Source organism: Durio zibethinus, chromosome 15 (assembly GCF_047325235.1).
Source record: "Durio zibethinus cultivar Kanyao isolate XHJ-2024 chromosome 15, ASM4732523v1, whole genome shotgun sequence".
Classification (NCBI taxonomy): Eukaryota; Viridiplantae; Streptophyta; class Magnoliopsida; order Malvales; family Malvaceae; genus Durio; species Durio zibethinus.
This window is the reverse complement of record NC_143176.1, coordinates 3,178,466-3,206,260: the sequence shown is the minus strand read 5'-3', so window position 1 is coordinate 3,206,260 and position 27,795 is coordinate 3,178,466. Positions and strand designations below refer to the sequence as shown.

General features: G+C 31.4%; 4 protein-coding genes and 1 pseudogene across 5 annotated transcripts; 4 read left to right on the top strand and 1 right to left on the bottom strand.

The window, feature by feature from the left end:
* The first annotated feature begins 2,068 nt into the window (after window positions 1-2,068).
* On the top strand, window positions 2,069-3,187 carry LOC111301892 (uncharacterized; annotated as a pseudogene).
* A 3,248-nt stretch (window positions 3,188-6,435) lies between these two features.
* ATSPO11-1 (Spo11/DNA topoisomerase VI, subunit A protein) lies at window positions 6,436-10,462 on the bottom strand. Its single transcript, XM_022898172.2, has 15 exons — window positions 10,389-10,462; window positions 10,201-10,300; window positions 9,942-10,015; window positions 9,202-9,303; window positions 8,922-8,995; window positions 8,679-8,695; window positions 8,019-8,088; window positions 7,892-7,928; window positions 7,717-7,764; window positions 7,570-7,628; window positions 7,444-7,475; window positions 7,237-7,342; window positions 6,971-7,091; window positions 6,805-6,868; window positions 6,436-6,720 (listed from the first exon to the last, which is right to left on the bottom strand). The coding sequence occupies exons 1-15, from the start codon at window positions 10,441-10,443 to the stop codon at window positions 6,585-6,587; spliced, it is 1,095 nt and encodes a 364-aa protein (XP_022753907.2). The 5' UTR covers window positions 10,444-10,462; the 3' UTR covers window positions 6,436-6,584.
* A 1,157-nt stretch (window positions 10,463-11,619) lies between these two features.
* On the top strand, window positions 11,620-12,980 carry LOC111302238 (two-pore potassium channel 1-like). The gene is made up of 2 exons (XM_022898171.2): window positions 11,620-12,606; window positions 12,688-12,980. Exons 1-2 carry the CDS (start codon window positions 11,693-11,695, stop codon window positions 12,833-12,835), a joined length of 1,062 nt encoding a protein of 353 aa, XP_022753906.2. The 5' UTR covers window positions 11,620-11,692; the 3' UTR covers window positions 12,836-12,980.
* Window positions 12,981-15,471: 2,491 nt separating this feature from the next.
* LOC149514526 (uncharacterized) lies at window positions 15,472-17,063 on the top strand. 2 transcript variants are annotated; one of them, XM_089744264.1, is made up of 2 exons: window positions 15,472-15,964; window positions 16,352-17,063. In XM_089744264.1, exon 2 carries the CDS (start codon window positions 16,440-16,442, stop codon window positions 16,854-16,856), a length of 417 nt encoding a protein of 138 aa, XP_089600390.1. In that variant the 5' UTR covers window positions 15,472-15,964; window positions 16,352-16,439; the 3' UTR covers window positions 16,857-17,063. The 2 variants fall into 2 exon arrangements, with proteins under 2 accessions (XP_089600390.1, XP_089600389.1); XM_089744263.1 differs by having other exon boundaries at window positions 15,520-17,063.
* A 2,892-nt stretch (window positions 17,064-19,955) lies between these two features.
* On the top strand, window positions 19,956-26,396 carry LOC111301547 (DEK domain-containing chromatin-associated protein 4-like). The gene is made up of 12 exons (XM_022897307.2): window positions 19,956-20,077; window positions 21,129-21,753; window positions 21,859-21,892; window positions 22,249-22,328; window positions 22,577-22,636; window positions 22,851-22,961; window positions 23,580-23,660; window positions 23,746-23,811; window positions 24,085-24,553; window positions 24,714-24,826; window positions 25,533-25,563; window positions 25,982-26,396. The coding sequence occupies exons 2-12, from the start codon at window positions 21,166-21,168 to the stop codon at window positions 26,140-26,142; spliced, it is 1,794 nt and encodes a 597-aa protein (XP_022753042.2). The 5' UTR covers window positions 19,956-20,077; window positions 21,129-21,165; the 3' UTR covers window positions 26,143-26,396.
* Window positions 26,397-27,795: the final 1,399 nt, after the last annotated feature.

The window sequence follows — 27,795 nt, the reverse complement described above, 5'->3', positions numbered from 1 at the left end:
CATGCTGGAGTCTAGAATGGGAATGGGGGCATCTGCTGTTTGGTGGCCGGCATTAGATTAACTATATAATCTTTTAACATAATTGTCATAATTAACCTAGCATTAACAAACTGAAAGTTTTTATAACGGTAATTTTAATGTTATTATTATTTTTTAAAAAATATTTATCAGTTTAATTAATTTAAAATAATTTTAAAAAATAAATATTTAAATGATATTTATTTTTAAGTAGGAATTCACTTCTTTTAATTTATATATGTCGAGTTTTAACTTAATTCGATTTTATAGGGTTGAATTTTTTTTTTTTAAATCAAAACTATCAAATTAATTATTTTTGAAAAAAAAATCATAATCAAATTTTATGCAAATCTATCTTAATTTAGTATATATATTATTTATTTAATTTTATATTTATATATTTATATTTAAAAATAATATTTTATTAATTCCAGTTGAATCGATTACGAATTTAAACATATATTGATTAAATTAGATTTAAATATAAAAAATAATATTTTAATATCAAATCAAATTAAATTTAAATATTAAATTTATAAAATTAGATTGAATTCAAGACAAATAAAAATCTATCATGATTTAATCCGTTATTATCTATGTTAGTAACAAAGAAAGCTAGCCAATTTTCGAAACCAAGATTTGTGATTTCTACAACTATATATATGATCAAAAGCAAGCATAACAATCAACCCTCTCAACTCCTTGTGATATAAGAAATCTTTTACCATCTAATTATAATCTATATGAAATCAAGTTCCTATTACTAACTACTAACTACCACTAGACAAATTAGTTGTTTCAAGTAAATGATTAACTGCTATTGTGTTTGGTAATAAACAGGGGTTGTGGATAGCTTTAGAGCAAGATAATGATGAAGAAATTTAACCCTTTTTTCCCTTTGTCTGCCATGGCCAACAACTTGATCACAAATATTCTTATTTTGCATCACTTTCTGAGGAGGCTTTGGGTGGCTGGTAGCCATGTGTTCATGAAGCTTTTTTTAAACGCTTTGTTGTCAGGCAGAGAAATAAACTTGGTGTGTTCACCAAAATAAAATAACAAAAAAGGAGGGTTGATGCTATAATAAAAGTGTGTAAATAAAGCAAGCAAGCAAAGTAAACAAAGGAATAAAAAAAATGAAAAAAATCATAAGAAATTAGATTGGAAGGGAAACAAAAAGTACAAGATGAAAAAACTTCTCTTTCTTGTACCACTGTTTCTTAGTCACTCTCATTTTTTGGAGAAATATTAAGTTATTGATATTAAAATTTAATTACATATCGATATATATATATTTATATCATATAAAGTATTAAAATTTATATATTTATATCGTATTGTATATGAAAATTATATATTATAATTTATATTAATATAAAAATATAAAATATATTTTTTTATTTTATTAAATTTATATATATTTATTATTAAAAATTTAAATCATGTTATTTTATATTTTATTTTTATATCATATTTATCTTATGTTATCGTATTATATTTTAGATACTTACATGCAAATAAAAGAGGTAAAATGATGAAAATTTTAGTTATTTTATGACATTATTACCCACAAAAAGATCAATAAAAATATTTTTAAAAAATGGTTTATAAAGTTGGATCCATCCAAAACCTTAAAAGTAAAGCAAAGGTATGATGAGAAGCTACAGTGTTTCTATTTTGGGGGGGGGGGGGGGGGGGCGGGGGGGGGAGAAGATGGGAAAAGAAAAGGAAAAAAAGAGCTGTGACTTTTTGACCCTGCATTCATGCCCATTACTCCATATATAGACTCTAATGGGGTAGAGGTGACTTTAAAAGAGAATGTGAATCTCTTTTCTTTTTATTTTTTCTTATGGATTTTGGTCCCAACTCCCCATTGGTTGCCACATCTGACTTATTTCTCAATGATGAATCAAAAATTCTATCTCAAATTGTTAAACAATAAGGTAACTCTTACCTAAAGAGTTGACAGGTAGAAAAGTTCTAAATTATCAAGTAAATGGCAATGTCAATCCCCTTCCAAATGCCAACCAGGAATTTGATGCAAATCACACAAATCTTAAAGCTTGGATTGCTTGCCTATAGACTTCAATTTAAAGGTGATTCTGTGGCTCTGATGATTTGGAAAATCAATTCACATTTCATGAAACTCAGATGCCTTTAATCCCTCTATAAAAAGGGCATGCCACTTGGTTTCTTTTGGTATACCAATTACCAACCTGCAATTCTCATAGCATACATCCAATTTCAAGCCATTCCAGGTTCAAACTTCAAACTCTAACACCCAAAAGAGAGGTTCAGAAAATGGACCAAACAGAAAACCAGAAACAGCAATCTTTGAGTCAGTTTATAAAATCTCAGTTTCATAGAAAATTGACTCAGTTGCTTCTCTCAGTTTCTGTTTTTTCCCTATTCTTTTCTCGTTCATATTGGCTTTCTTGGCTCCATTCCTATAGCTTCAACTTCCATAACACACTTCCTTTCCAGTTGTTTAGCCATACCATAGATAAGAACTGCATATTCCTTTTATGCAATGGGCTGCTTGTTTTTCTAGCAAAATACTCAGGATTAATCAGTTCATCAAAGTACAGTCTTAGTGATGATCAGTCTTTCAAGAGCTATGAAGATGTTCAGCAAACCAAGTCAATTGTCATGGAGCCAAATGCACCAATGTTGGAAAAGGAAGTTGAGGAGACAGTAAAAAACATTATTATAATGGAAGGAAGACAAGAGAAGGAAGAAGCAGCAGCAGAAATTGTAACAGGAAACTTCACCCTGGAAGAAGAAGAAGAAGAAAATACTGCTTTTGTTGGAGAAGATGAAGGAGAGTTAAAAGGGTCAGATGATGACTTTTTTGCACAAGACTTCAGAGAAAGTGAAAATTATGACAGAGAAGAAGAAGAAGAAGAAGAAGGAAATAGAGTGTTAAGTACAGAAGAGCTAAACAAAAGGTTTGATGAATTTATCAGAAAGATGAAGGACGAATTAAGGATTGAAGCTTGACAACAATTAGTCATGGTCTAAGGATCATTTTCTGATGCTTTGCTGTTCCTCCTATAGTTTGTAAATAAATGCTAGTAGTAGTTTTGGTAGTCTAGCTCATTTGTTTCTTCTTTTTAGTGCAGTAAAATTTCTTGTTCTTTCAGGTGATGAGACTGCAGTTGCTTGTAAATTATGTGTTTGATTATACAATATTTAGCCTTTAGTTTTAATGCTCCATTTTCTAGGAAATGTGCTGATAAAGATCCAAACCGGATGCACATATTCCAAAATTTATGAGTTCATAATCTAAATTTTCCTGGGCAATTTGACAGAAACTATAAAGTTTAAAGAGAAATAAAAATTCATGGTGGCAGAGCCAGATCATGAACTGATTCAGAATCTGACTGCTAACAAATCAACCAATCAGAAGTAACCTATTGATACAGGTGGATGATGAGAAAGAAAATATGAAAGGGAATACCCCAAGCCTCTTTGTATCATACGGTTCTTGTCTGACATCAGGTCTTTTCAATTCCTATTTTAAGTGGTTAAATGCTATTAATTTAGTGTTCCATTTGTGCTAGACACGAAGGACTCTGTGAAAATGATGGCAATTAGGACTAGCTGTCTTCATACAAGGGTTAGTTCATTGGTTGATTTTGTTGATCTTGTTTTGCTTTTGTAAGAGTGATTAAGATTTCAGTTTCAAGTTTGCAACTTTGATCATAAATTACAGATCATAATTCAATGCTCCTTCTGTCTTGCTGTGTACCTAAAATATATCAGAAATCTTTATGCTAAGAGACGTAGCTTTGCAGTCAAGTAACTTAGAACAAAACGATTAGTTTAAATCGAGCATTTATGTTGACCAACTGACCAAATACCTTACCATGGATTCCTTTAAAACTCAAATGGTATTCCCTTTCCATCAAAAAATTACTTTGCAAAGTTGAAAAAGGAATTTCATGGGGAAAAAATGATGCATGCTGGGATTTTGCAGATATTGTTGCCAAGCCCAGATCAATTTGCTTCAATTTCCACATATTGTGGGGAACAAACATAATGACATAGTTTCAGTCCATCTCATAACAAGAATGTTTTAGGCTAGCTAGGCTGCTGCTTTTAACCGATTAAAGCTAATACTAGTTACCACTCATCAGCATTGACATATCCTCTTTCAATTCCTGATTACCAGGGTTTCGAAATTGCCAACAAGGCCATGTAGCAAATCTTTTGGGTCCAAAGAAAAGCTTGAAACTTGAAACTTGAATGTGGATGAATTTATCCCAATATGCTTTTTCACAGTAGCAGAAATGATGGTGCCAAGGAATCAATGATTCATGTCCTAATCAAGATGCTGCAAATTGGCATCATATAGAAAAAATCTAAGAAGAATACAAGTTAAAAGCTGGAAAAAAATATTTTTGTTACAGCAAAAGACACAAAAATTTGTTTTCCATAGCTGAAAATAATTGAAATCCATCATCCACTAACATTGTTCAATCAGTAGAAGTGAACAAAGAATCCATGATTCCTTTACACCTATGTGGCTAGAAACTGATGAGCTTTCATTTTCAATTCCCCTATGTGGATTTAATCACAAAGCAGTCTACTCTCCAACTGGGGTCCTCTTCAATATAAAATCAATCTAAAAAATGAATGAACATGTTTTTGGCAGTGAATGTGAAAGATATAGAAAGGACCCCTCTTCTTTGGTGGACTTATGAAAGTGAGTGACCCAACATAATTCTCATAAAAAATGACCAACTTTACTTATCTTCAAGCTAAAAGAAAAGTTTTGAACCCAACTAAACCCTAACTGCTTGTTCGGAAGAGTGCAGATCACTGAAAGAAAACAAAAATGAGTGCTTTTCAGTTGGTAAAATCAACATTGCTCACATTCCATCAAGCACCCACGCGAGTGATACACGTGAAAAATGGGAAATATATCTTAGCCAGCAGGGTTCTTGAGTGGTTGAATGCAACTAAGCATTGCCAGAAAGTTAACAAAGACAATGGCTAAAATATGATTAAATAAATGGGCTCATGCAATGCATGCATAATAATCAATTATAAAAGTAGGGTCTCAAGCTAGAAATCAATGGAATGGCCCATGAAAATTTAACCAATTCAAATGGACTGATAGAAAAGGAAGAAAAGAAGATGTATCAGAACATATACTTGATTGATATTGCAGATCAATGATTTATCTTCATTTATAAAAGTCTATCTTACAGAAAACAAAGCTTCACCTCTCATATCTGTTTGTCAAATGTAAAACAAATATGCATATAATTAATAGCAGAATATGGACAAGAAATCAAATTGGTCCTTAAGACACACTCTCCATAAAGGAGCTACTCAACTGTTTTCTGCCACCTTTCGATGGTCGTATATATTGAAATTAATTCCTTACCACACAAGGAAATGGGGCAATATCCATTCCATACTGGTCGCACAAGTGCTACTAGATTGTGGAACTACTTGTTACATCCTCCAGCATGAATGATACAGACAAGAAGTTAATGATGCAGCTGAGTGTAAACATCAGTTTTATTCAGTGACGTGTTCATTTGCATTAATTTGCAACTTTTGTGCCTCTTAAGTTGTTGAGATTTATTTGAATTTAAATCACATTAAACTTTCAATCTCATCACTGAAAATCCTTATCTTGTAGAATGAAAACTCAAGTAAACAGTAAAACAAATATGCAAGAAAATAAAACTTTTTGGTGGTGGTGGTGGTGGTGGTTGTGGCTGTGGCAGTGGCATGAAAAAAAATGCAAGAAAATGAAACAGTTTAAGGTAAAGTGATTGAGAATATAGTTAAGGAAGAATATTAAATAAAAAAATCTAGTATTTCTACTCCGGATTCCATTAAAGCAACTTTTTGATGAAATTCCTTGGGCAAGGGAATGAAGAAAAGAAAATTGTTTATTGGTAATTGATCAATTTGGAATTTGACTTGTAGGAACGTTAGAATATATATATATATATATATATATATTTATATTTATATTTATATATTTATATATATATGTATATGAGAGAAAGGACAAGATTTTTTTTAAAATGAGGTAAGTAGTAAAAATGGATTTTATTTCTTCCATATGTAAATATAAACAAAATTTCCTAAACTATATATACTGCTGTCACATTTACTCATCGTTCCTTCAAATGATTCCTGAAATCTCTCCTTATTTATTCATTTTTTATCTCCAATATTCACATCCTATTGGCAATGGCAATTTTTTTTATACTTCAAGAATTGAATTTGATCAGTTAAACTAAGAGTCCAAACAGAGTTTTCATGATTGGATTTAAAAATAATGAGTATCCAGCCAATATTTTCAAATGAATTGCTAAAAATGGTAATAAATCATTTCATTATTCAGAAAGAAAAAAAAAGAATTTAAAAATAATGAGCATAGATGATTAATAGACTGTTATAACTGAGTTTGAATATGCTAAGGGTACCCTTCATTTAAGACACAACTTAGTTTCGAATGGTCCTTGAGTAGATCATTTTGTCTGTCAAAGTTATTGTCATTTTGGCCCTTTAGGGTCAATAAATGTAGTTACAAGTTATCAAATGTGACAGATATATGTTCCTTGTTGAATCTTGGATGGAATATAGACATCAGACAAGAAGGAAAGTGAGTGAACTGATAATGCTTCAATCTCGAATTTCACTCCTCGTTGCAACATCAACTCTAGTTCCGACCTTTAACATGCAAGAAGAGGCAGGCACTTCTATAGAAATCATATATAGATGAATATCATAAGATAAAGATGTCAGGGACTCTACCTCCAGTTCGGAACTTGTTGCCAAAGGTAGCATCTCAATAACATGGCTTCAGTTTTCCTTTTATCTGGAATGAAATGTTGGAATTAATCTCAAAACAAATTAGAGAAAAGTAAAAGTAAAAGTGAGTACTGTGAGGATGCCACTCTCAAGATCTGTACTGTATCACCTTCTTTGGTCAAAGGCAGGAGACAGTGCTGAGGAAGATCATAGTTCTCTGAATCTGATGGAAAAGCTCCAAGCCATTGGATCTGTGGGACTCGTAGAAATTTGGCATCATAGGCCATTTGCTAAGGAGCAGATTCAATGCGGTGGAAAAAGGAAAAAATTCATGTCATAGTTCTGACTGACTATGGTGCATTCACAGCCTCAAGAAGTTTTGAGGACAACAACAGGTAAAAACATACTAATTACTATGCAATCAAGAAGTCTAACCATAGAACCAAACCGGTAAGTAGCCAGGATGTCAAAGCCATATGGATCACAATCTACCAAGCAATATACAGGCAGACATAACTTGTCAACAAGAAGTAGCAAAAACCTACAAGAATAAGATGGGCCTATAATTGATAAATTAAATAAAGGCATCCCATATCTTCCAAATTTAGGGAAATTCTTTTTCTATTTCTTTTCTTCCTTCACCTTCTAGTTGGAACATCTGGATAGCCTCTTCCCTGAAGAAGAAGAAGAAGAAAGATTTTAATAAAAATTGAAACAAATATTAAAACAGTATAAATAAAGGTGATGTGGAGATAAGTTTATGCTTACTGTGATCACAACGCAACGGTTTTTTTTACAAAACTGGTCGTTTGCTAAACGCTGGAACACTGGCCAAGAATTCAGTAATCAGGATTTAGTCAATAACATTTTGACCATTCTTTCAGGTAAACCATGATTATTGCAAAAATAATTTACCTGATTCTTTCTCTACAACAAGTATGTACTGGGCAACACTAACAAGATCTGCATGTAGTAATCAAGGGAAGCTTAAATCTGATGGCATTCGCCTTCTAGCTCATATGTGAAAGTGCTCATGGTAAACGAGTGAGATCTTATTGATATTATCCTTTGCTTAAAACTTATTGGATACCTTTAACATCCTCAACAAGCACAGGTATTGTGTGGGCCTGCATGTGAATCAGATATGAACAGATAAAACATGAATTAGATATCTATTGACAAATTTAGACTGATGACACAGTGCCTTCCATTCTTACAGTGTTGAGGCTATTTATGCAATCAAATTTCCTTCCTGCTTCAAAGAATCTTAACCATCCCATCACCAACCTATAACAGATATACAGATAGATGGAGAGATAGATATCAGAATAACCTGACTTGAATTTAGGTTTGAGAAAGGCAGAACTTAGCAAATATGAAACACAGCATTGTGGTGATATAAGCTGACTCCACAATTAATTGAATTAAAAAAAACGTGCCAGCTGAGAGAAGGTCTAACCGGGTAGCTACCATGTTTATTTACAATCCAAATAACAAGTGCACTATTCATCAGTTCTTGAAACTGCTTTACATCCTCTGTTAGCCAATGAAATGCAGATAAAGTATAGTTCACTAGATCTAACTGTCATAATTTAACCTCAAATACTTACAAACTAGTGCACAAAAAGTTATCCATATAGTTGAAGACAACAATTCCATTAAGTTATCAAATCCTAAAGTTTAAACAACTCATGTTTGACATGCAGAGATCTCTTATGACTGACCAATGATGAAAAAGTATTGCGCTCACCAATCGACAGCATACATAAACCAAATGCCTTTAGAACTTGAAATGCATTTTTAGGAGACAAATTTGTTAGCAATAAGTGTATTTTCCTTTTGAATCTTCCAATTTTGAGAGCGACGAGAAAACTCACCCATTTCCAGCAGACACCTGCAAAAAGAAACATGAATTAAATTTCTTGAATAAAGTAAATTTCTTAACATTTTCAAATTTCTATCATCCGGGAGCCAATTTTGATTTGTTGTGAACAAAAACAAATGCAAGAAAATCAACTTTGGAATGTGATGCATGAGATTAGAACCATAATATTTCATTCTAACTTTTACTATATATTTTACCCAAACCACTTTCCTCATTAACAGTATAAGTTACCAACCACATTTAGATTGTGTCGACTGCATTGCAGAAGGATGCATATATCATTAATTGCTCTATCTACAACTGACTGATCTGCATCACAGTACATGAACCAGCCCAAAAAAGAGTATGAAATCTTTAAATTACACAAGTTGATCTGAACGGAAGTTTAAGCTCATCAATATCATCAATGCAAATCATTAGAATCCAGAATCTAGCAAAGTAAGAACATTGGGTAATCAACTCACTGTTATCTGCTTCTATCAATCAATTGTTTCAACAAAGTAATTAAAATGGACCTGAAAATACTGATGGGTGCATGTAATATATATCTCTCTTTGACCCATGTTTGTTTTCTTGGAGAAGTTGCTGCACTATCAGTAACACCCTCAACAACACATCTGAAAGAGATTAAACCAACTAATCAAAATTGTCCCACTAATTGGAATTAAAAATATATATAATGAGTTAATTACATTTTTTAACTTAAATTTTGAAAAAAAATGTACAAATTGACACCTAAAGAAATAAAATGTACAATTTGCACCCTAAACTTTCAAATAATGTATTATTTTAATTCAAATTCTAATATTGTTAACTTAACTGACCTATGTGGTATGTAATCAGTATAATTTTGTTATATGCAAGTTATTTGTTAAATAAAAATGTTAAATATTTTGTAAAAACCTTCATGTGGATGTCATGTGACAAAAAATATTGAGTGGTTCCAGATTTTTTTAAGGTTTAGGAAAATATGTTTTTAATTTCTATTAAAAATATGTTAATAGTATGTATAGTAAACACATAACTTGATAATATTTATCAAATATCGGATATATAAACTGATATAATTAGCAGGATTAGAGTTTGGATTAATATGATACATAATTTGAAAGTTTACAATGCAAATTGTACATTTTGTTTCATTAGATATCAACTTTTACATTTTTTCAAAGTTCATATACCATTAATGTAATTAACTCATATAAAATAAAACAAAAGCAGGTAATCATAATGTTAGTAATTTTTAGGTAATTACCAATCCTATGGACATGGCTTTCCTTTTGAAATGTAAGAATTTCATGTCCATTAGGCTTATTAGAGCTGCAACAGCTGCATTGAATCCAATACTAATAATTCCTTTCTTTTTCAAGTACGATAAATTCAAAAAAAAAAATGCTAAATAAATTCAAAATTATTATCATTAAATCTCACATTAAAATTAGATATGCTTGCATAAAAAGAGAAGAAAATAAAGCAGAAATTAAGGGGAAAAAAGCGTAAAATCTATTTCGAACCAATTTGAATCAAGATTGGTGCAGTGGATTCTGAACCGTTGGATAAAAATCAACGGAGATCGGCCTTCGCTCAAATCCGCCAAGATCGACAGAGTCAACTCTGCAGAGAAAGGAAAGAAACTTTGATGTTCAGTGAAACTTAACAAAAAAAAAATTGGATAATTTATTGAAGATATCATTAGCGAAACCTTTGATTTTTCTCAGCAGATCGCTAGAGTGAGCGCTCGAGCGGTTTCCCTCCATGTTTTTTTTTAAATTTTGCTGCTTTTGAATTTGAGAAGTTTAAAAATGGGGGTATTTGTAGCAAGATCCGTTTTGTCTACCGGTCATACCCAAGTGCTATCGGGATTGGGCCATACTTATAAGTTTTAGGCCTTCGTATGGGCTCTAGAGTAACTCATTGGGCTTCATTTGAAATCTATGTTTGGGCTAACTTATAATAAAACCATTTATTAGAAGTTCCAAACATGGCAAACAACTTTTAAAACAGATAATATCTCATTTGATCTCTAAATTATTATTTTTTTTAATATGATACTTAAATTAAAAAAATTTCTAATGAGGTAACTAAATTATAATTTCTTATATTAAATTGTCTCAACCCTTAACATCATTAAAAAAATATTAATGTGATATTTAAATGCTAACGTAAATGATACATGATTATCATGTTTTAAAAAAAAATTTTAAAATATAATTTTTAAGAAAATAATTTTAATTAATTTTTATTTTTTAAAAATGATATGTGACAGTCACTTGTCATTCACGTTAATATTTAAAATGCCATATTATCATTATTTTAATGATGTTAAAGGGTTGTGGTAACATGATCTACGAAATTAAAATTTAAATATTTGAATAAAATTTTTTTAGTTTAAGTACTATGTTAGAAAAATTATAATAATTTAAGGGCCCAACGAGGTATTATCTCTTTTTGAAAAGCAGTTATGTGTATCAATTTTTGGATTCAACTGCAAAAACACGACAACTCAAGCAAATGTGATGAAGAATCAACTTTGTTTCTGCATTTTCTGTCCAAAATCCTTTGAAATCGGCAGCGTAATATGAAAGACTTGAACATACTCCCATCAGCATATTAATGGCTAATATCTGATGCGGAAACATAAATTTGTAGTCTTGTAGATTAATTTCAATCATCTTTTGTACAATTAAGAACAAACATGAAATGTAAACTTGGGATAGACTCATCAAGTGTGCATGAGAAATTTCGCATTTTGGATGTGCATGAGAAATTTCCACTAATCTGGCACATAAGCACAAAAATAGAAAATGGCCCCTTTCATTCCAAGAGCAAATTTATATCCTTGCAACAGAAAACAACATCAGCTTGGATCTTCCAGGAACTTTCCAATGTGTTTGGAACCCAAGTTCCCTCTACTTATAGCACTTTAAATTGAATTGCAAGGTAGCTTCCCTCTGGTAAGTCTCATCTCTCTCTATTGATCATTCCTTGGCCTGGCAGGCTGTCTTAATGCTGGGTCACTTCAACTCTACCATTGCAATGACCTTGAATGCTGCAAAGCAGGCCAAATTGTCAATGGCTGCAGGCCCTCCAACCTTAACAGCTGATGAAAATGCTCCCAAGAAAAAATGCTTTCAAAGTTGCAAAAGCAGAACTGCTTCTGTGGCTGCAAGCCGTGCTCCTCCAAGTCCTATTCGATCAGATTTCCCTGATATTAAGAATCTGGGCATGTACTTTGGTATCTACATGTGTGTTGGCACTACATGCTTTTACACTTTGAGGAACCACATCAGAGGCCATAAAACAAATGATTTCATTGATGCTCTTTACTTTTGTGTGGTGACAATGACCACAGTTGGCTATGGAGACCTTGTCCCTCACAGTTTCATTTCACAACTAATATGTAGTGTTTTCATAGCCGTGGGGATGTGTCTGGTTGGAGTAGTTGTGAAAATAGCTGCTAATTACTTGGTTGTAAAGCAACAAATGGTGCTGGTTAATGCCCTTCACGTGGCTCAAAAAATCGGTCCAATGGAAGCCCTTAAGGAGATTGAAAGCCTCAAAATAAACTACACTAAGTGTCTGATATCGTTGATTGTTATGGCGGTGCATCTTGTCATTGGGATCTTTGTTCTGGTTACTGTCGAAGGAATGGACTTCACTGATGCAGTCTATTGTGCTTGTACCACCATGACAACCGTCGGCTTCGGAGATGAGAGCCTCCAAAGTGAATTTGGTCGCATGTTTGGTGTAATTTGGATATCCACCGGCACTTCCTGTTTAGGCCAGCTATTGCTCTACATTGCAGAGGTGTATACCGATGTCGAAACGAGGAAATTGGTCAAGTCGATTATTACCAGCAACATTGTTGCCATGAAAGACCTGGAGTCAGCTGATAATGCTGAGAATGACAGGGTTTATGGGTAAGACAGTATGATTCACTTGATCACTTCAATAATACAATGTTAATTCTTTCTTTTTTTCTTACCTTTATGTTCCTATAGGGCTGCTGATTTCATTTTATTTAAGCTAAATGAGATGGGAAAGATCAAGCAAGACGATATTGTGGCTGCCATGAAAGATATTGATGATGTGATCAAGGATCCTGGTGTTGATGATCAGCCGGATCAATCATCTCAAAAGAAGCGATGATCAATGCCATTAAGAAGAACAATTGTAGTAGAGTTTTAGAGAATATAGATCTCCATTTATCATAATTGTCAACCTTTCTCTGGTTTAAGTGCTTCTCTTTTGATGAAGCCATAAATTTGCTAAGACACCTTGATTGAACTTTCGTGCATGTAATTTTATTTGAATAACGATGGATTTTACATCTCAAAAATTAGCCAATGCTCCTAACAACAATGATGAAACCCAAATTAATACAAGAGATATCAATATTCTACAATCCAATCCCCTTTTTAATTATAATTCCATTGTAAAGAATCAAGAGATACCGAATTTGACAAAACACAAAATGAAGGAATTAGCCACTTAATATGATGAAATTTAGACATGACAATTTTACACGGAACATGATGGCACAATATGAAAATAATACAAAAAAAAATCGTGTATAAATTTAATACAATGTTATTTTATCTTAATCGTGTCGATATGGTTAAGACATGATATTATTCATGTTGTATTCGTGTCAAACAATAATGACATATTTAAAGCATGATACTGTTCATAACATAAAAAATTTTAAAAAATATTTAATTTATTTAAAAAATAAATTAATAATCGCATTTATTATATCATTTTAAAATTTAAATAGATTATAAATATTTAATTTTTAAATAATTTTTTTGTTTAAATATTAGTTTAAATGATATTTTTATTTAAATAAATGAATTAATTATGTCTAATCGTGTTATTCTTATATAATCGTATTAATTGTGTCATATCATATTGTATTAATTGGATATAAATTAATTTTAAATTTATTAATCGTATCGTATCACGTATAATATATATAATAAATGTATCATGTTTATGTTTAAATTAGTTGTGTTGTTCGTGTATTTATATCGTGTTTATATGTTTGTGTTAAAATTATTCGTGTCATATTTGAAATTATATTTGATACAAAATATAATACGATGACATAAATTGTCTAATCTAATCGAATCAAGTCGATTTCATCGGATACCAAAAGAAGGGAAATGGTTCCATGGGAAATCAGAACAAGTAGTAGAAGCCACATAAAATCAGCAGTGTATGCAGGCACAAGAAGCAGAAACATGACTAAATGAAACTTCAAGCAATTGCAAACTTGCAAGGTAAATTGCTATAGATATAAACAAGCTTACTTTTGCCTTTTTCTCAGTTTATCCAAGAGAATAGAGATACCAGTTATCAGTTCTCTAACTTCTTAGCCTCCCACTCATATGCTACATAAAGTAAAATTTTCATGAGCCTCAGTTCTAGCTTACAACATTCAAAATGCTTCTTAATAGCAAAACAAATGACCTTCTACGTAACATCACTTCCATATGAAGGCAACCAGATAGCCCCAAGTTATAGTTAATCAGGCTCACAAAGCCATTCTCCCATGACTGTCAACTCAAACACACAATTCTCTCACATATATCTCTACAATCTGAAAAATCATATCTACCATTAAATATAAATAAAAACCCACGTATAAAAATTTGATTTTTAGCGCAATGATCCAAATTTCTCCGCATTTATCAGAATTTTCTCAGGAAACAAACAAGTTACAGGGAGAGAGAGTTATTATACCCCACTATCTTCTTGTTTTCCAGGAAGCAAAGAAAGGTTTGGGCTTTGATATTAAAGTTTTCTCTGTCCTTTTTCATAATAGTCAGCTTTGACCGCTACCACCCGAGTCAAACATAAGAACCCATGTCATTGGTGAATGGTGATGTTGGACAGGAAGATGCCTTCCCTTGCCTGATGCTATATTGACCTTGTTTAGGACACTTTGACTGCCCCTCTCTGGAAACCCAAATATTCCATTTCTTCTTTGGGTATTGTAATTTGTAAATCTGCATTTATAACCTCCTGCTCCTGCAAATCTTCCATTTTTAGACGATTTAAGCTTCATCATATTCAAATGCAGGATAGAACGCGATCAAATAACAGTTGTTAGATTATTTCAAATGCACGAGTGGATGATTAGGGTAAAGGCAGGCAACCCATGCAGAACCGGACAGAAAGATAAAAAAAACAGGACATTGTTTTTCACTTCTGTTGACTTCTGTTCTGTTTGCCTTTGAGATTAACTTTGTTCAAAATCCGACAACCATTCACATGACAAGTCACATGGTTAAGTTCTGTTTTATTTGAAGGAAATGCACTAAATGAACAGCTGAGATTTTCTAAGTTTGAGAAACATGATTAAAAGCTCGTAAGGTATAATTGATTTTGTTCTCGTTGAGGTTTTTATCAATGGAAGAAACAAAAAAAAAAATTATCCTCTGTCCACATGCATCAAGTGCTACGTACCTGTCCTGGTTTTTAGCTACTGCTAGCTGTGGATGTCCGTAAGAGCAGAGGAATAATGGGTACCTGCCATTACCAGCCAAAAGATCTCTTCAATGCAATGGGCTTCCATCATGACTTTGAAGGGCATAACAGCATAAAAATGAATTAACATCATTGCATCTTGGTGGGTTTTATTGCAGACAAAAGAAAATGGGTGAACATTTTGCCATGATTACTGGTTACTGTTGATTGTGATTATTGGCTACCTGACAAATTTGCAGGTTTTTCTTTTTTTCCTTTTTATATCCATCCAAATTTGCTAAAAACTTTATTTGTGGTGCCATTTTAGTTACTCAACTAATCAATCAAGTTACCATTGGCACTATTCTTTGTCTCTGGGGGTACTTGATTTGTTCTCACTTTGCTTGCAAAGGAAAGACATTAAAGAAAGTAAAAAGGAGCTATTTCAATCTAAAATTGAAAAGGAAAAAGAGTGAAAGAGAAAGACCACCTTTCACCTTTACCAGTACATAATAGTTTTTTTCAATTTCATGAGTGCCATGTGGTGAACACTGTGTTGCACATGAACTTGGCAATTCCAAAGCTTTTTGACGTTACTGGAAAAAAAAAAAAAGGAGAGAATCAGTTTGAGGTAAGAACAAAGCAATTAGTTTTATGGAATACATAAAGCTAATCAATTTATTTTCTGTTTTTTCGAGTAATGCTGGTGTAAGAGGTAAGAGGGTACTGATTTCACTGCAAGCAAGGTCATAGAGAAGCCCATTTCTACCCAACTCCCATCATATATCTCTTGGCAGCGCAGATCAGGTAGAAATTAAGCAGCTGATGGCATGCATTTGCTCTCTTTTCCACTTTTGTTTCTGATTCATAATCATCAGCAGAAAGACTAGAATTCCCCCTTTTCCACTGAAATCTCCTTTGCAACTTTTCTTTATACAAGTTCTCTTTTATTTTTATGAGAAAAAAAAGCACCCAAAGTCATAAAAGGTACTTTTGCTCTCTTTCATTGGTCATTTTCTGTAATCTTTGATGCCATATCTTGAACATGGTAGAAACAACTGAGAATCAAATCTGTTATCCATTTTGTTTACTTTGTGTTGCACTCCTTGTTTCTTCTATTGTTTTGACTAGTTTCCTTGGTTTGGGGTTCTCTCCTATCCTTTTTACAATTCCAATCATGATTTTGTCAACGAGTTTCCTAGTCACATTCACAAAGAAGAGAAAGGTGGTTTTAGCAGAGAACCCATCTTCCAGAAAGCTGCAAGTTGAAGAGAAAATAGTAATGGAAACTGTTTCTGAATCTGGTGCTGTCCAAGAAGCTGATATTGGCATTGTGAATGAGTATCAAGTTGAATCACTAGATTTGACAACAGAAAGTGGAAGCAGTAACGAGTCAGGTTCAAGTGAAAATCTTCAGCTGAATTGGATGATTTCAGGAAATGTGGAATTACAAAATCCCGAAATCTCAGATGACTCACCTTCAGAAGATGATGAAGAAGAAGAAGGCCTCATTGAAATTGCCATCCCAAGCAATGGCTCCAATCTGCCAACTTTCTTGCCAGAATCTATTTTCAAGCAGCAAGACCTTGTTGAATTCTTGGCAGAAATGAATAATGAGGTAAATGAGGAAGAAAATCTAATTGAAATTGACATTTCAATGGGCTCCATCAAATGTCCAAGGTTTGAAATTGAAGCCTAAAAATTTGATGTTAAGGGCTAAGGTTACCTTGGGAATTAAGAGTTTTCTTTATCTTTGTTATGTTAAAAAATATCATGAACTTAATTCTCTACCTTTTCCTTTCTTTTTTTGCTATAAAGTTTGCTTTTTATGATGAAGTTTAATGCTTTTTAGATCATGTGTAATCTTTTTGACACACGCACTATCCAACAGGCATCACAATTTTTCTTTAACTGCTGCATCTTTATCTGTTATATTGCTGTTTAGCTATGCATTTTTTTACAGCTTTGTTTAAAGGAGACGTATTTGTAATTTATTTTAGTTCATGTTGAATAAAATTTGAATTTGATTTGATTATTATCGAGTTCAAGTATTTTGACTTATTGATCAAGTTAAATTTAAATATTTTTATGTACGACTTGAGTAGCTTACGAGTTTAATTGAATTTTTATATTTTAATATATTTTAATTAATAAAATATTTCAAACTTAAATTTGAACATAAATGATCGAGTTTTTTTTTAATATAAAAATTGATCTTATTTTTATATTTTAATCGAGTCTAATCGAATAAATTTAAATAATTCGATTTTTATCTCGAATTGAAATCGAATTAAAAAGATAAAATTCAATCAAATTTGAATCGAGTTTTGAACTTTAAATTTTGAATTGAATTAGAGCTTAAATTTAATACTATATCTATATCTACTTGAGTTTGATCAATTATACCTTTAATTTAAAGAACAAAGTTGTTGTTGTCTAAGGTTACATTTAAAACTTTTTTTTTTTGATAGATTGGGTTTAGCAAGTTTGCAGATTAAAGATTCGTTTAGCATTGTTATTGAAAATAATTTTTGTTTTTAAAAACTTTTTTTTATCTAAATATAATGGTAAATAATAAAAAAAAAATTTTGACTTTTCAAATTAAAATCTTGATTTACTAATTAAAAAAAAAAAAAAACTCTTCAAAAGATGCTTTTTTACAGTAAAAGTGTATTTAGAAAAAAATTTACTTCATTATCTTTATAATTTTTAATATTTTATTATTTTATGAATTTTTTTTAGATATTTCTATTACTCGTAAAAATTTTTTTTATTACATTATAAAAGTAAAAGTTTAGTATAAGTAAAAAGAAATGGAAAAAATTTAATTTGAAACTAAGCCCTTGATGTTCCCTCAAACACTTTTAATTATTATACTAAAAGTTCAAAGATTACACATAAAATTTTTTTACAATAATACTAAACACTTAAAATTTTTAAATATACTTGATATGAACATATAATAATCAAAAGAGAATAGTGATCTTTTTCTTTCCTTTAATTTTCAATAAACAATCAGAAGTATTTTGATCATTTGTATTAAACTGACATATTATATGAGTATGTAATCTTTAATATAATTTCAGCTTGACTCTATCTTAATTATTTTTTTTTATCCCTTCAACTCACTTATAAATATGACAACTCAGACATTCATTTAACTCATACATTTATTTTTTTCTTACTTTTTTACTTTATTTTTTACTTGATTTTTATTGACTTATATGCTGAAATATAAACATAAAAAATACTCAATGCCTTTATTTCTAACCGTTCCTATCTTTTATCTTTACAAGAATAACCTTTTGATCAGAACTCAACATCAATATTTGACTTCGCAAGCTAAACTAATCCTAAATATGCTATTAAGTAAATTGTTATAACATGTGAAATGTGATTTTGCTGTAAAAATATTGGCACTTAAAGCCTTTGAAATCTATAATTTTATTTCGTTATTATATTAAATTTTGCAGTTGCACGACGTTGGGAGCCTAATTTTATCTATAGCACAAATATAATCTTATTGTTTTTTTTTTTATTTTTTATGTATATATAAGTATAAGGAATAAAGAATTTGTATTTTTGCTCGCTTTCATGTAGCAAATTATGAAGTATTAATATGATATAAGAATGTAAAATTTTCATTTTTCTTAATATAATGTAAAAATTAGATTTTTAGGATATTTTAATTTTAAATTGAGGTGAGAAAAAAATTAAAAAAAAATTTTTAAATTAATTTTAAACTGTAATATTTAATTCAATTCGAATTAATTTTTTTTATTCGATTTGGATCAAATTCGAATAATAAATATATATATTAAATTCAAATTAAATTTTAGTTTGTGATGTGAAAAATAAAAAACAAACCGAATCAAATTATATATTTATTAGTTTTTATATATTTTAAATTTTTATAAAATAAAATAATTATTTTATATATAAATTTATTTAAATACATTAAGAATTTTATTAAAATAATATAAAAAATTTAAAAATTAAAATTCAAAGAATCAAAATAAACTAAATAAATAAATTTTAATTTAAATCGAATTGATTTCAAATGAAACAATTTGGATTCGAATTAATTTTTATATGTTATAAAAAAAATAAATCAAATCTATCCTATCGGAATTACTATCATTCTTAATTTTAAGTACATAAAAAAAAAAAAAAAAGGAAAGCAGATCCATGACCCGGGTCCAGATTCAATTAGCCCATCAGCCTTGGTTTAAACTTTTTTGATTGGGTCAAGCCCAACAGTATGGTGTATACCTTAGTCCATTTATTTTATTTTTTATTTTTGAAAATTGTGTAAATATATTTAAATTTATAAATTAACATATTAAAGTTTTTAACTGAAAATGACTAATTTTATTAGGTTATCCATCAAACTTAAATACTTATCAGATTATAAAATAAAATAAATAGACAATAATTAAAAATTTTGAAAAAATATAAATATTTTAATAATAAATTATATTTTTTGAGAAAAATTAAAATTAAATTTGTTAAGTAAAAAATACAAATAAAAAATATTTTGCAAGTGTGAAAAAAAAAACCAACCGCTAATCAGCCCACAAATTTGCTCACAACGTAGGCCCCACCCACAACTCCCAAACTGTGGGCCCCACAACTTCCAAGATACCTCCAAAACAAAATCTCAAACCCTTGGATGAGAACCAAACAAGATCAGGACCGTCCACTACATCCCATCTCGAATTGCGCACCATTTTCTGACACTTCCCAGTCCGACGTGGCACTTAACTTAACTAAATTTAAAATCCGGGGTTTCAAGTCCGGGACTTTGAAAAAAATTGAAGCTGATTTGATTCTCAAAATTAAAAAAATTAAAAATCCTCACTTTAAAAACGCTGCTCTCTGTCAAGCTACTGAATGGTAATCAAGAGCTCGTAAATCACTGTAAGTTTTCTCTCTTTTTGTTTTTCGATTTTTCAGCTGATATTTGGTAATTAATACTGAATTTTGTATTTTTTTGGGGATTTGAGAATTTTTTTGTATGCTAAAAAATTAGGGATTTGGATGTCGAAGTTTTGAAAATTGTAATTTTTGGGGGGTTTTTTAGTGGTTTTTTTAGGGAATTTTTAGGGTTTGTTTGGCTACTGAAAAATGTGAGGAGCTTTCGATTTTTAGATTTGGGGTTTTTTCTGTGTCCAAATTGAAAATTTCATAAAATTAAGCTTAATAGACTCTGTTTTTAGCTTTGTTAAATTGGGATTTATGATTTATATTGGTAGGGAAACAAAAAAAAAATTGTGAGATTTAAAGTGTCCTTTTTTTTTTTCTTAGGAACCAAACAGGGGATTCTGTTATTTATTTTGAATATTTAGATTTTATGAGTCAAGTTTGAGGTTTTCTTTTGTTTTTGAACCTGTTCAAACTCGTGTGGATATCTAATAATGCAATTCTAGCTTGAAAATGCTTTATTTTTCTTTTGTAGTATAAGGTTTTGATTGGTTCAATTCTGATTGCTTCGCTGTAGCTCAGTTCAGTTAGAGGATTTTTTTTCGTTAAGTTGAATCAATGTCCTTTGTAGTTTATATTTTTCTTATATGGAGAGTGTAACTGTTTTTCTTGGCTACAGCTGTTTGCTTATTGTGTTTCATGCGAAGCTTTGGAGAATTTTATTGTGTGTGGAAAAGAAATTTCTTTTGTTATGTGAAAAGATTGCGGTGGAACATTGGCATGCAAAATTAGTATGGCCTCGAATTTTGGAAATGTATAATGAGCCAATTCCCATTTGTTTCCAAATATATTAAGTATTATTTAAATTTTCATAGAAAAAATTTCCATATTGTGTTTTTAGGGGGGTATGGTGTTTGATGCTGACTGGTAGTGACAGTTTAATGGTTCTTTTGTCTTGAGTTCGATTAACTGTTCTATTTTATTATTTTTATAAATATTTTATTTGGTTTCTGCTGCCCTTTGTTTTTGCATTCTACAACTTTGGAAGGCAAGGGAAAGAAGTGTTGCTGTGAATTGGATTGATTATGGGTGAAGAAGAAACAAAGACTGAAGTTGAGCCAGTGGCTAATGGGACTTCACTTCCAGAGAAATCTGGTGAAACTGTAGGTGAGAAAACAGAGGCAGAAAATAATGGGGTAAAGGAAATGGAAGAAGATAAGAAAGATGATGTGAAAGTTGAGAATGAGAAGATGGATGAAGACCAACGGGTCAAGGAAGACAACAAAAGCAAAGAGGAACTGGAAAAAGAAGAAAAGGAGGAATCCAAAACTGAAGCAATGGAAGAAGAAACCGATCCAAAGGAAAGTGACAAGAAAGTTGAAAAGGAGGAAAACAAAGATGAGGTGGAGGAGAAAGTGGATGGGTTGACAGAAGAAGAGGAGGAAGAAGAAGAGAAGGCTGAAGAGAGCAAGGAGGAAAAAGGTTCAAAGAAGCGTGGGAAAGTTCAAAAGACTGGGGAGAAAGTTAAAAGGAAGACAAAAAAGGTGGAGGAGAAGAAAGAGCCAGAGCAAAGAACTCCTCTTACTGATCGCCCTGTGCGTGAGCGGAAATCTGTTGAAAGACTGGTTGCATCTATTGACAAAGATTCTTCTAGGGAATTCCGAATTGAAAAGGTTTTTTAATTTCTATCTTGGCTATCCTTTTTTTAATGATTTTGATGTTTAAATTCGCTATTTTGAAGGTCCATAGAAATTAATAGATTGCTTTGGGAATTGCAGGGCCATGGTACTCCACTTAAAGATATTCCTAATGGTGTGTTCTTTATTTCTTCTTATCTCGCTCAAATTATTGGTTGTCTCCTGTATTCTTTATATAGGCAATATCCTACAATGGTTTTGTTTCATGCTATAGTTCTAAATCTTAACAGCACATTTCTGATATTGTTGTTCATCATTGAGTTCATACTCTTTGCTTTGTCATCAAAACTTCTCAGGATGCTGCTTCTTTAGTTTAATTTTTCATGTGTCTTTCCCTTAATTATTTCCACTAAGTTCCTTGAATGTGTATTGGAATTGCTTTTCTTTTAAAACTAAATATGTTCTGGGTATTTGATATTAGTCCAGGACTATGAGTCGAGTAAAATGACATTGCTATGTCATCTTCTGCAGTGGCATTCAAGTTGTCTAGAAGGAAGACTGATGATTCTTTCAGACTGCTTCATACTGTTCTCTTTGGAAGGAGGGGGAAGGTAATTTGATTGCTGTCAAATTTTTTGTTTGTTCTATCTAGCATTTCCAATCTCTTGTTTCATCCTCTTAATTTGAGCTTATCGGACTTACAAACATGCAAAAACAGAGTCTGTAGTGACACATTTGTGCAGAAGTATGGGCATGTGTCTTTGCAAAGAAACTATACTTGGATGGTTCTGGGTTGGTGCAGAAGTACACTGCTGATTTTGCTTTCAGTTTATGAGACTCACATTCCTTTCTCTTACAGGCAGTTCAGATTAAGAGTAATATTTCCAGATTTTCTGGTTTTGTGTGGCATGAAAATGAGGTAAGAGGATTATAAAATTAAGAAGCAGAATTTTTGTTGCTTATAATTGATTTTTCTGTAGGAATTCGACTTCTGGGCTTTAAACCTTTTAGGATGTTTGTAGTTTATCTGCTAGTTTAAGATGCCTGTCTAGTTAACTTGTTTTTGTTGATATTATTGCACTATAGTAGATTCTTCTCTGGCTGATTTTATTCAACTTTTGTAATAATTGCAGGAAAAGCAAAAAAATAAAGTAAAAGAAAAGTTTGAAAAGTTTAATAAAGAGAAGTTATTGGAGTTTTGTGATGTTCTTGATGTACCAATTACAAAGACTACTACAAGGAAGGTTTGTTGATGTGCCACTGTAATATGTGCTTTAATTCTGTCCATATGCCAAGGAAATGATGTCTATTCTGTTGGTTTGATTAGTGAAGAACATTTTCATGTTAGTTAGTTATTCAACATTCATGCAAATTGATCGATATATGTGGACGCTAAGATAGGTATCCTATTGGGTTCTTTTTCTCACCTTGTTTGCAGTAAAATGGTGGGTAGGCAAAGCATGTATGTATGTTAACATATCTATGGGTAATCTTTTTTCCTTTCTTTTTATTTTTCTTTTCTAGAAAGCTTACTTTTTGTTGTTTTCAGCTGCGAAACCCTCAGTTATGTGATTAGTTTTATTAGTTTGGAAATTGTTGAGAATTCTTTGATTGTTATAACTAATTGGCTACTATGATTGTGCTTCAACAGAAGGGTAGGGTTGAATTTTGAAGTTTTCAAAAACTCTGATTTAGGGGATGTAATTATTATAAAAAGCAGTGTTCCCACGAAAGTCCAGTGTCATTTGTATGAGGGCTTGTTAATAATATGACTTTCACAAGCCCGAATGAAATGCTAATTTTGATACTAAAGAAGTTAAATAACTCTACTGGTTGTTAATAAGATTAAAATGGACATGCAGGAAGATCTGGTTGCAAAGCTGATGGACTTTTTAGAAGCCCCTCATGCCACAACTACTGTTCTACTTGCTGAAAAAGAAAAGGTTCCTTAATTTTAACTGCAGCTTTTTCTAAAGTTCCATTTTTACATACTTCCTTTCTAACCTATAGTGTTTATATATTATCCAGTCAAGTATGGGTAAAAAGCGCAAAAGGGTTACCAAGTCTGGGACCACATCAAAGCGATCAACAAAGGTATTAGTTTCTCCTTGTTAACATCAGAAATATGATATTTGATTAACCATTGGACCTTTTTGTTAGGCCTGTCACCTGTGGTTACTATGTTTAAGGAAATACTAGTTTTCCATTCAATTAGGTTTCCTATGTGTAAATATTTTGTAGGGGTATATGAATACTTACTATTTTACATGTTTTTGGTCAAGGGACTTAGGGGTCATAATATGGTTTTACTTTTTACATTTTAGTTATTTTGTTATGTTTTTTTCCTTTGTTTTGTGTATTATTTAGAGTCGAAGAAAGAGTGAGGATACACCAAAATCAGGAAAGACGAGTACACCTGATTCGGAGGATGAGTCTGAAGAAGAAGAAAAGGAAGAGGAAGAGGAACAGAATGAAGAAGAGGAAAATGAAAATGGCATTGCAGAAAAATCTGAGGACGAGATACCTGAGGATTCTGAAAGTGAGGAGAAAAATGAATCTGAACATGAATCTGAAGAGGATGCAGGAAAGAAAAAAAAGAGTACAAGGGTATCATCCAGAAAGAAGGAATCTGCCGTAAAATCTAAAACTAAGAAAGTCACAGTTCCCAAAAGGTCTACACCTCAGAAAAGAACTCCAAAAACATCATCATCTAAAAATTCGAAGGCTAATGATGATAGTAAAAAAAGTCCAAAAGTGTCTTCAGGGAAGAAACCAGAGAAGGTCATTACGGAAAAATCCTATACACCAAAGAAATCTGCCTCCAAGGAGAAAACCAGTTAAGATAATGCTCCTCCACCCCCCTTTTATGTTTTCTTTTCTTGTTTGTACTTTTTGTTAAGGAAGCTGAAAAATAATTGCTTCTTACGGCAAAACTTGTATGATAAGCTTTTGGTTACCGAGTGTTTATAGTGCTATCTTTTCCAATATTTATTAAGGCAAAAAGGTTGTAAAGGGAAAGGACAAAGCTAAGGAGGAGAAATTAAAGCCAAGTGATTACGAACTAAGGACTACAATTTGTGAGATTCTTAAGGAAGTGGACTTTAATACGGTAAGAGCTGCTATCAATATACTACCTATAATGGTTGCATCCATTACTGGACTGTTCTTAACAGCATTTGGGTCTGGTCCTGTCTGCAAAGACTTTTTTGGTTGTGAATTAGAAAGTCAGGTTATCAGGACTTTGTGGTTCAGAGCTTAATAGGCTACCATGAATAATAACTGTAATATCCACCACGTTCATTGATTGGAAAGTTGGAATAATCTCTGATGATCATTAGTAATTTGGTCTGATTTTCTAACCACGAATCCAAACATTCTTAGCTGTTTCATTTAGTGCTGTGCTGCTAGTTATGTTTTATTTTGAATCATTTTACTGAAGAGTTAGTTTTAGAAAGATTTGGCAAAACATTGAAATGCAGGGAGGTAGCACATACTGCCTATCCGCTTAAAGTTGCCAATATGGAAATGGGCTAAAGTCTTTTCCATCAAAGTTTTGGGAATGTTTATTAACAAAGATATTGCTTTTGGTACTCACTTTTATGAAACGCGCCGTCCTTAATCCTTGTTGGTCAATTTGATTGCAAATAAGACAAAAGGATCTCAAATGTTTTTAAGTTTATCTAGATTTATGCAGTTCTATTGCAATTTCTTTTTGCTTGAAAGGAATTTGAAAATTCTTAATCTCATATTTTCATTTACTCAGATACTGGTTCTAATGTTCTTGCTTACATAAATTGTATTATTTTGTTCCGCAGGCTACATTCACTGACATTCTGAAGCTACTTGGTATGCATCTTTCTCTTTTTTATTGTGACATTTTTTTTTTCACTTATTTCAAATTCTGAAGATAAGTGGCACAACTTAGTAACCGGAACTTAAATTTGTTGCATTTCTGACCGAACTTGGGAGTTTTTTCAACTTTTGTTTGTTTGGCTCTACCTAACGAAGTATCATATTGTAATACATCTAGCGCTTAATGATGAATTAGGAAAACTGACAGTGAAAGCCTCTTTTTCAATGGTTAATTTCATACTTCGTCTGATAAGGAAGTTTTAGTAGTGGTTTACCTTCTGAATTTCTTTGTAAAATTTGAGATACGCCTTGATTTGGATTATGAAATGCTTGTTTGGGGTTGAGGGCTTCGATGTGAGGCTCTAGAATTTTCTTACATGCATGTCCTAACGGAGAGTTTGCTACCTTTCAGCTCAACAATACGATACCGACCTCACCCCAAGAAAGTCATCTATAAAGTTCATGATTCAGGAAGAGCTTACCAAGCTAGCTGATGAAGCAGATGATGAAGATGGAGAAGGGGATGCTGGGAAAGATGAAACCCAGTCCGCTGGTCAAGGGGTTGAGGCCTGACCGACAAGATGAAAAATAACTTAAATGGAAATAGTGCAGTTGTTTATGTCTTGTGCCAATATGTACTTTTAGTTGTTACTTAGAAGGTAAGCTTGTAATCTATTGTTAGTTTCTTTAACTCTTTTTGTTGAGCAAATTAGCATTTATCAAATACTAGAGGAGCTTCTCACCTGTGCTGCAGGGTTGCAGCTTGATATGTACACTATTAACATAATCTGGAGGAATTTTCCTATCTGAAAACTGAGTATTTTGAATTACAGAACTCTTTTTTTTTTTTTTTCCCCTCTGTAATGTAAACCCTGGTGGCATACTTGATCACTGAGGTGTGCTTTTGCTCATGTTACTTTTTCACTGAATGATTTTTTTAAAATTTTTTATTTTATTTTTTATGTTTCTTTGATCCATTTGGATCCAGTACTGCACATTGAACATTTGAACTGACAGTAGCTTGTGCTATCATCCTTGCATTCTGTGCAATAATAACATGAATTTCTGGAAAGTTGGTCCATTGGATTTGAAGAGTAACTGATTGCTGAGTTGGTTTTCAGACCCCGTGTCCTTGACAGAGCTTGATTTGTTTTGATGTTTTGGAGCCATACGATCATCTCTCGATTTCCGTGGATAAATTTTTTAGATAATACATAATTCAATTTAATATTTTTTATTTTTCACTTTTCATTTCGATATATATATTTAATATTTAAATTTAATTTAAATTAAATAAAAAAAATTATTCAAATCAAATAAAATATTATAATCTTGATTTTATTTTCGATTTTCCCGATTCTCTCTTACCCAGACTCATGACCAATCACCATATTCATTAATTGTTGAAAATTTCCCAAGCTTTTGCTTGATATTAATCTTGTTGATCTATTATCACATCTTTAAGAAAATAACATTGAAGACATATGACATTTGGCACTGAAATTATTGAAGTTTTCAATGTCAATAATATTGCAAAACCATGATTTGCTTTGGTTCCTTCATTCTGTGGGTACAGTAATAATTATGTTAAAGTCAATTCGAGCATTTCTAAAGAAAAGGGCCGACTAAATTCATTCAAGTTGCAAGTCTTAAATCATGATTATAATAGTTAATTTATGTCTATTTAATGCCAAATTGGAGTTAAAGCAAAGTTGCTCCACTAATTAGTGGAGCACTCATTCACTCTCTACTCATCAATTTCATAAAGCCAATTTATAAAACAAAGCTTAAATTAATCAAACAAGAATACCAATCGGTGCATGTGTCACATTAAGCGTTTTAAGAGAGAAAATAAAGTATGTTTAAATATAAAAATTCGTGTATTTTTATCATCTAAAATAATGTAATTAATATATTCATATTTATAATTTGTGTCCACAAGAAAATATAAAATATATATTTTTGATTTTATTAAATCTAGATATAATTATTATTAAAATTTTAAATTATCACTTTCATGTCTTATATTTATATTATATTCATATTGTATCATTTTATCGTATTTTAAATTATCAGATTTAAGTATATTAATTTCAAATATTAAAAAAAAAAAATCAGAGGCTACAAATCTCAATAAATTAGTTTTGTCAAAAGAGAATAATAGTCATTTGACACACATTTTTATCTAATATACTAATAATAAATCTTTGCTATCAATCTTTGCTA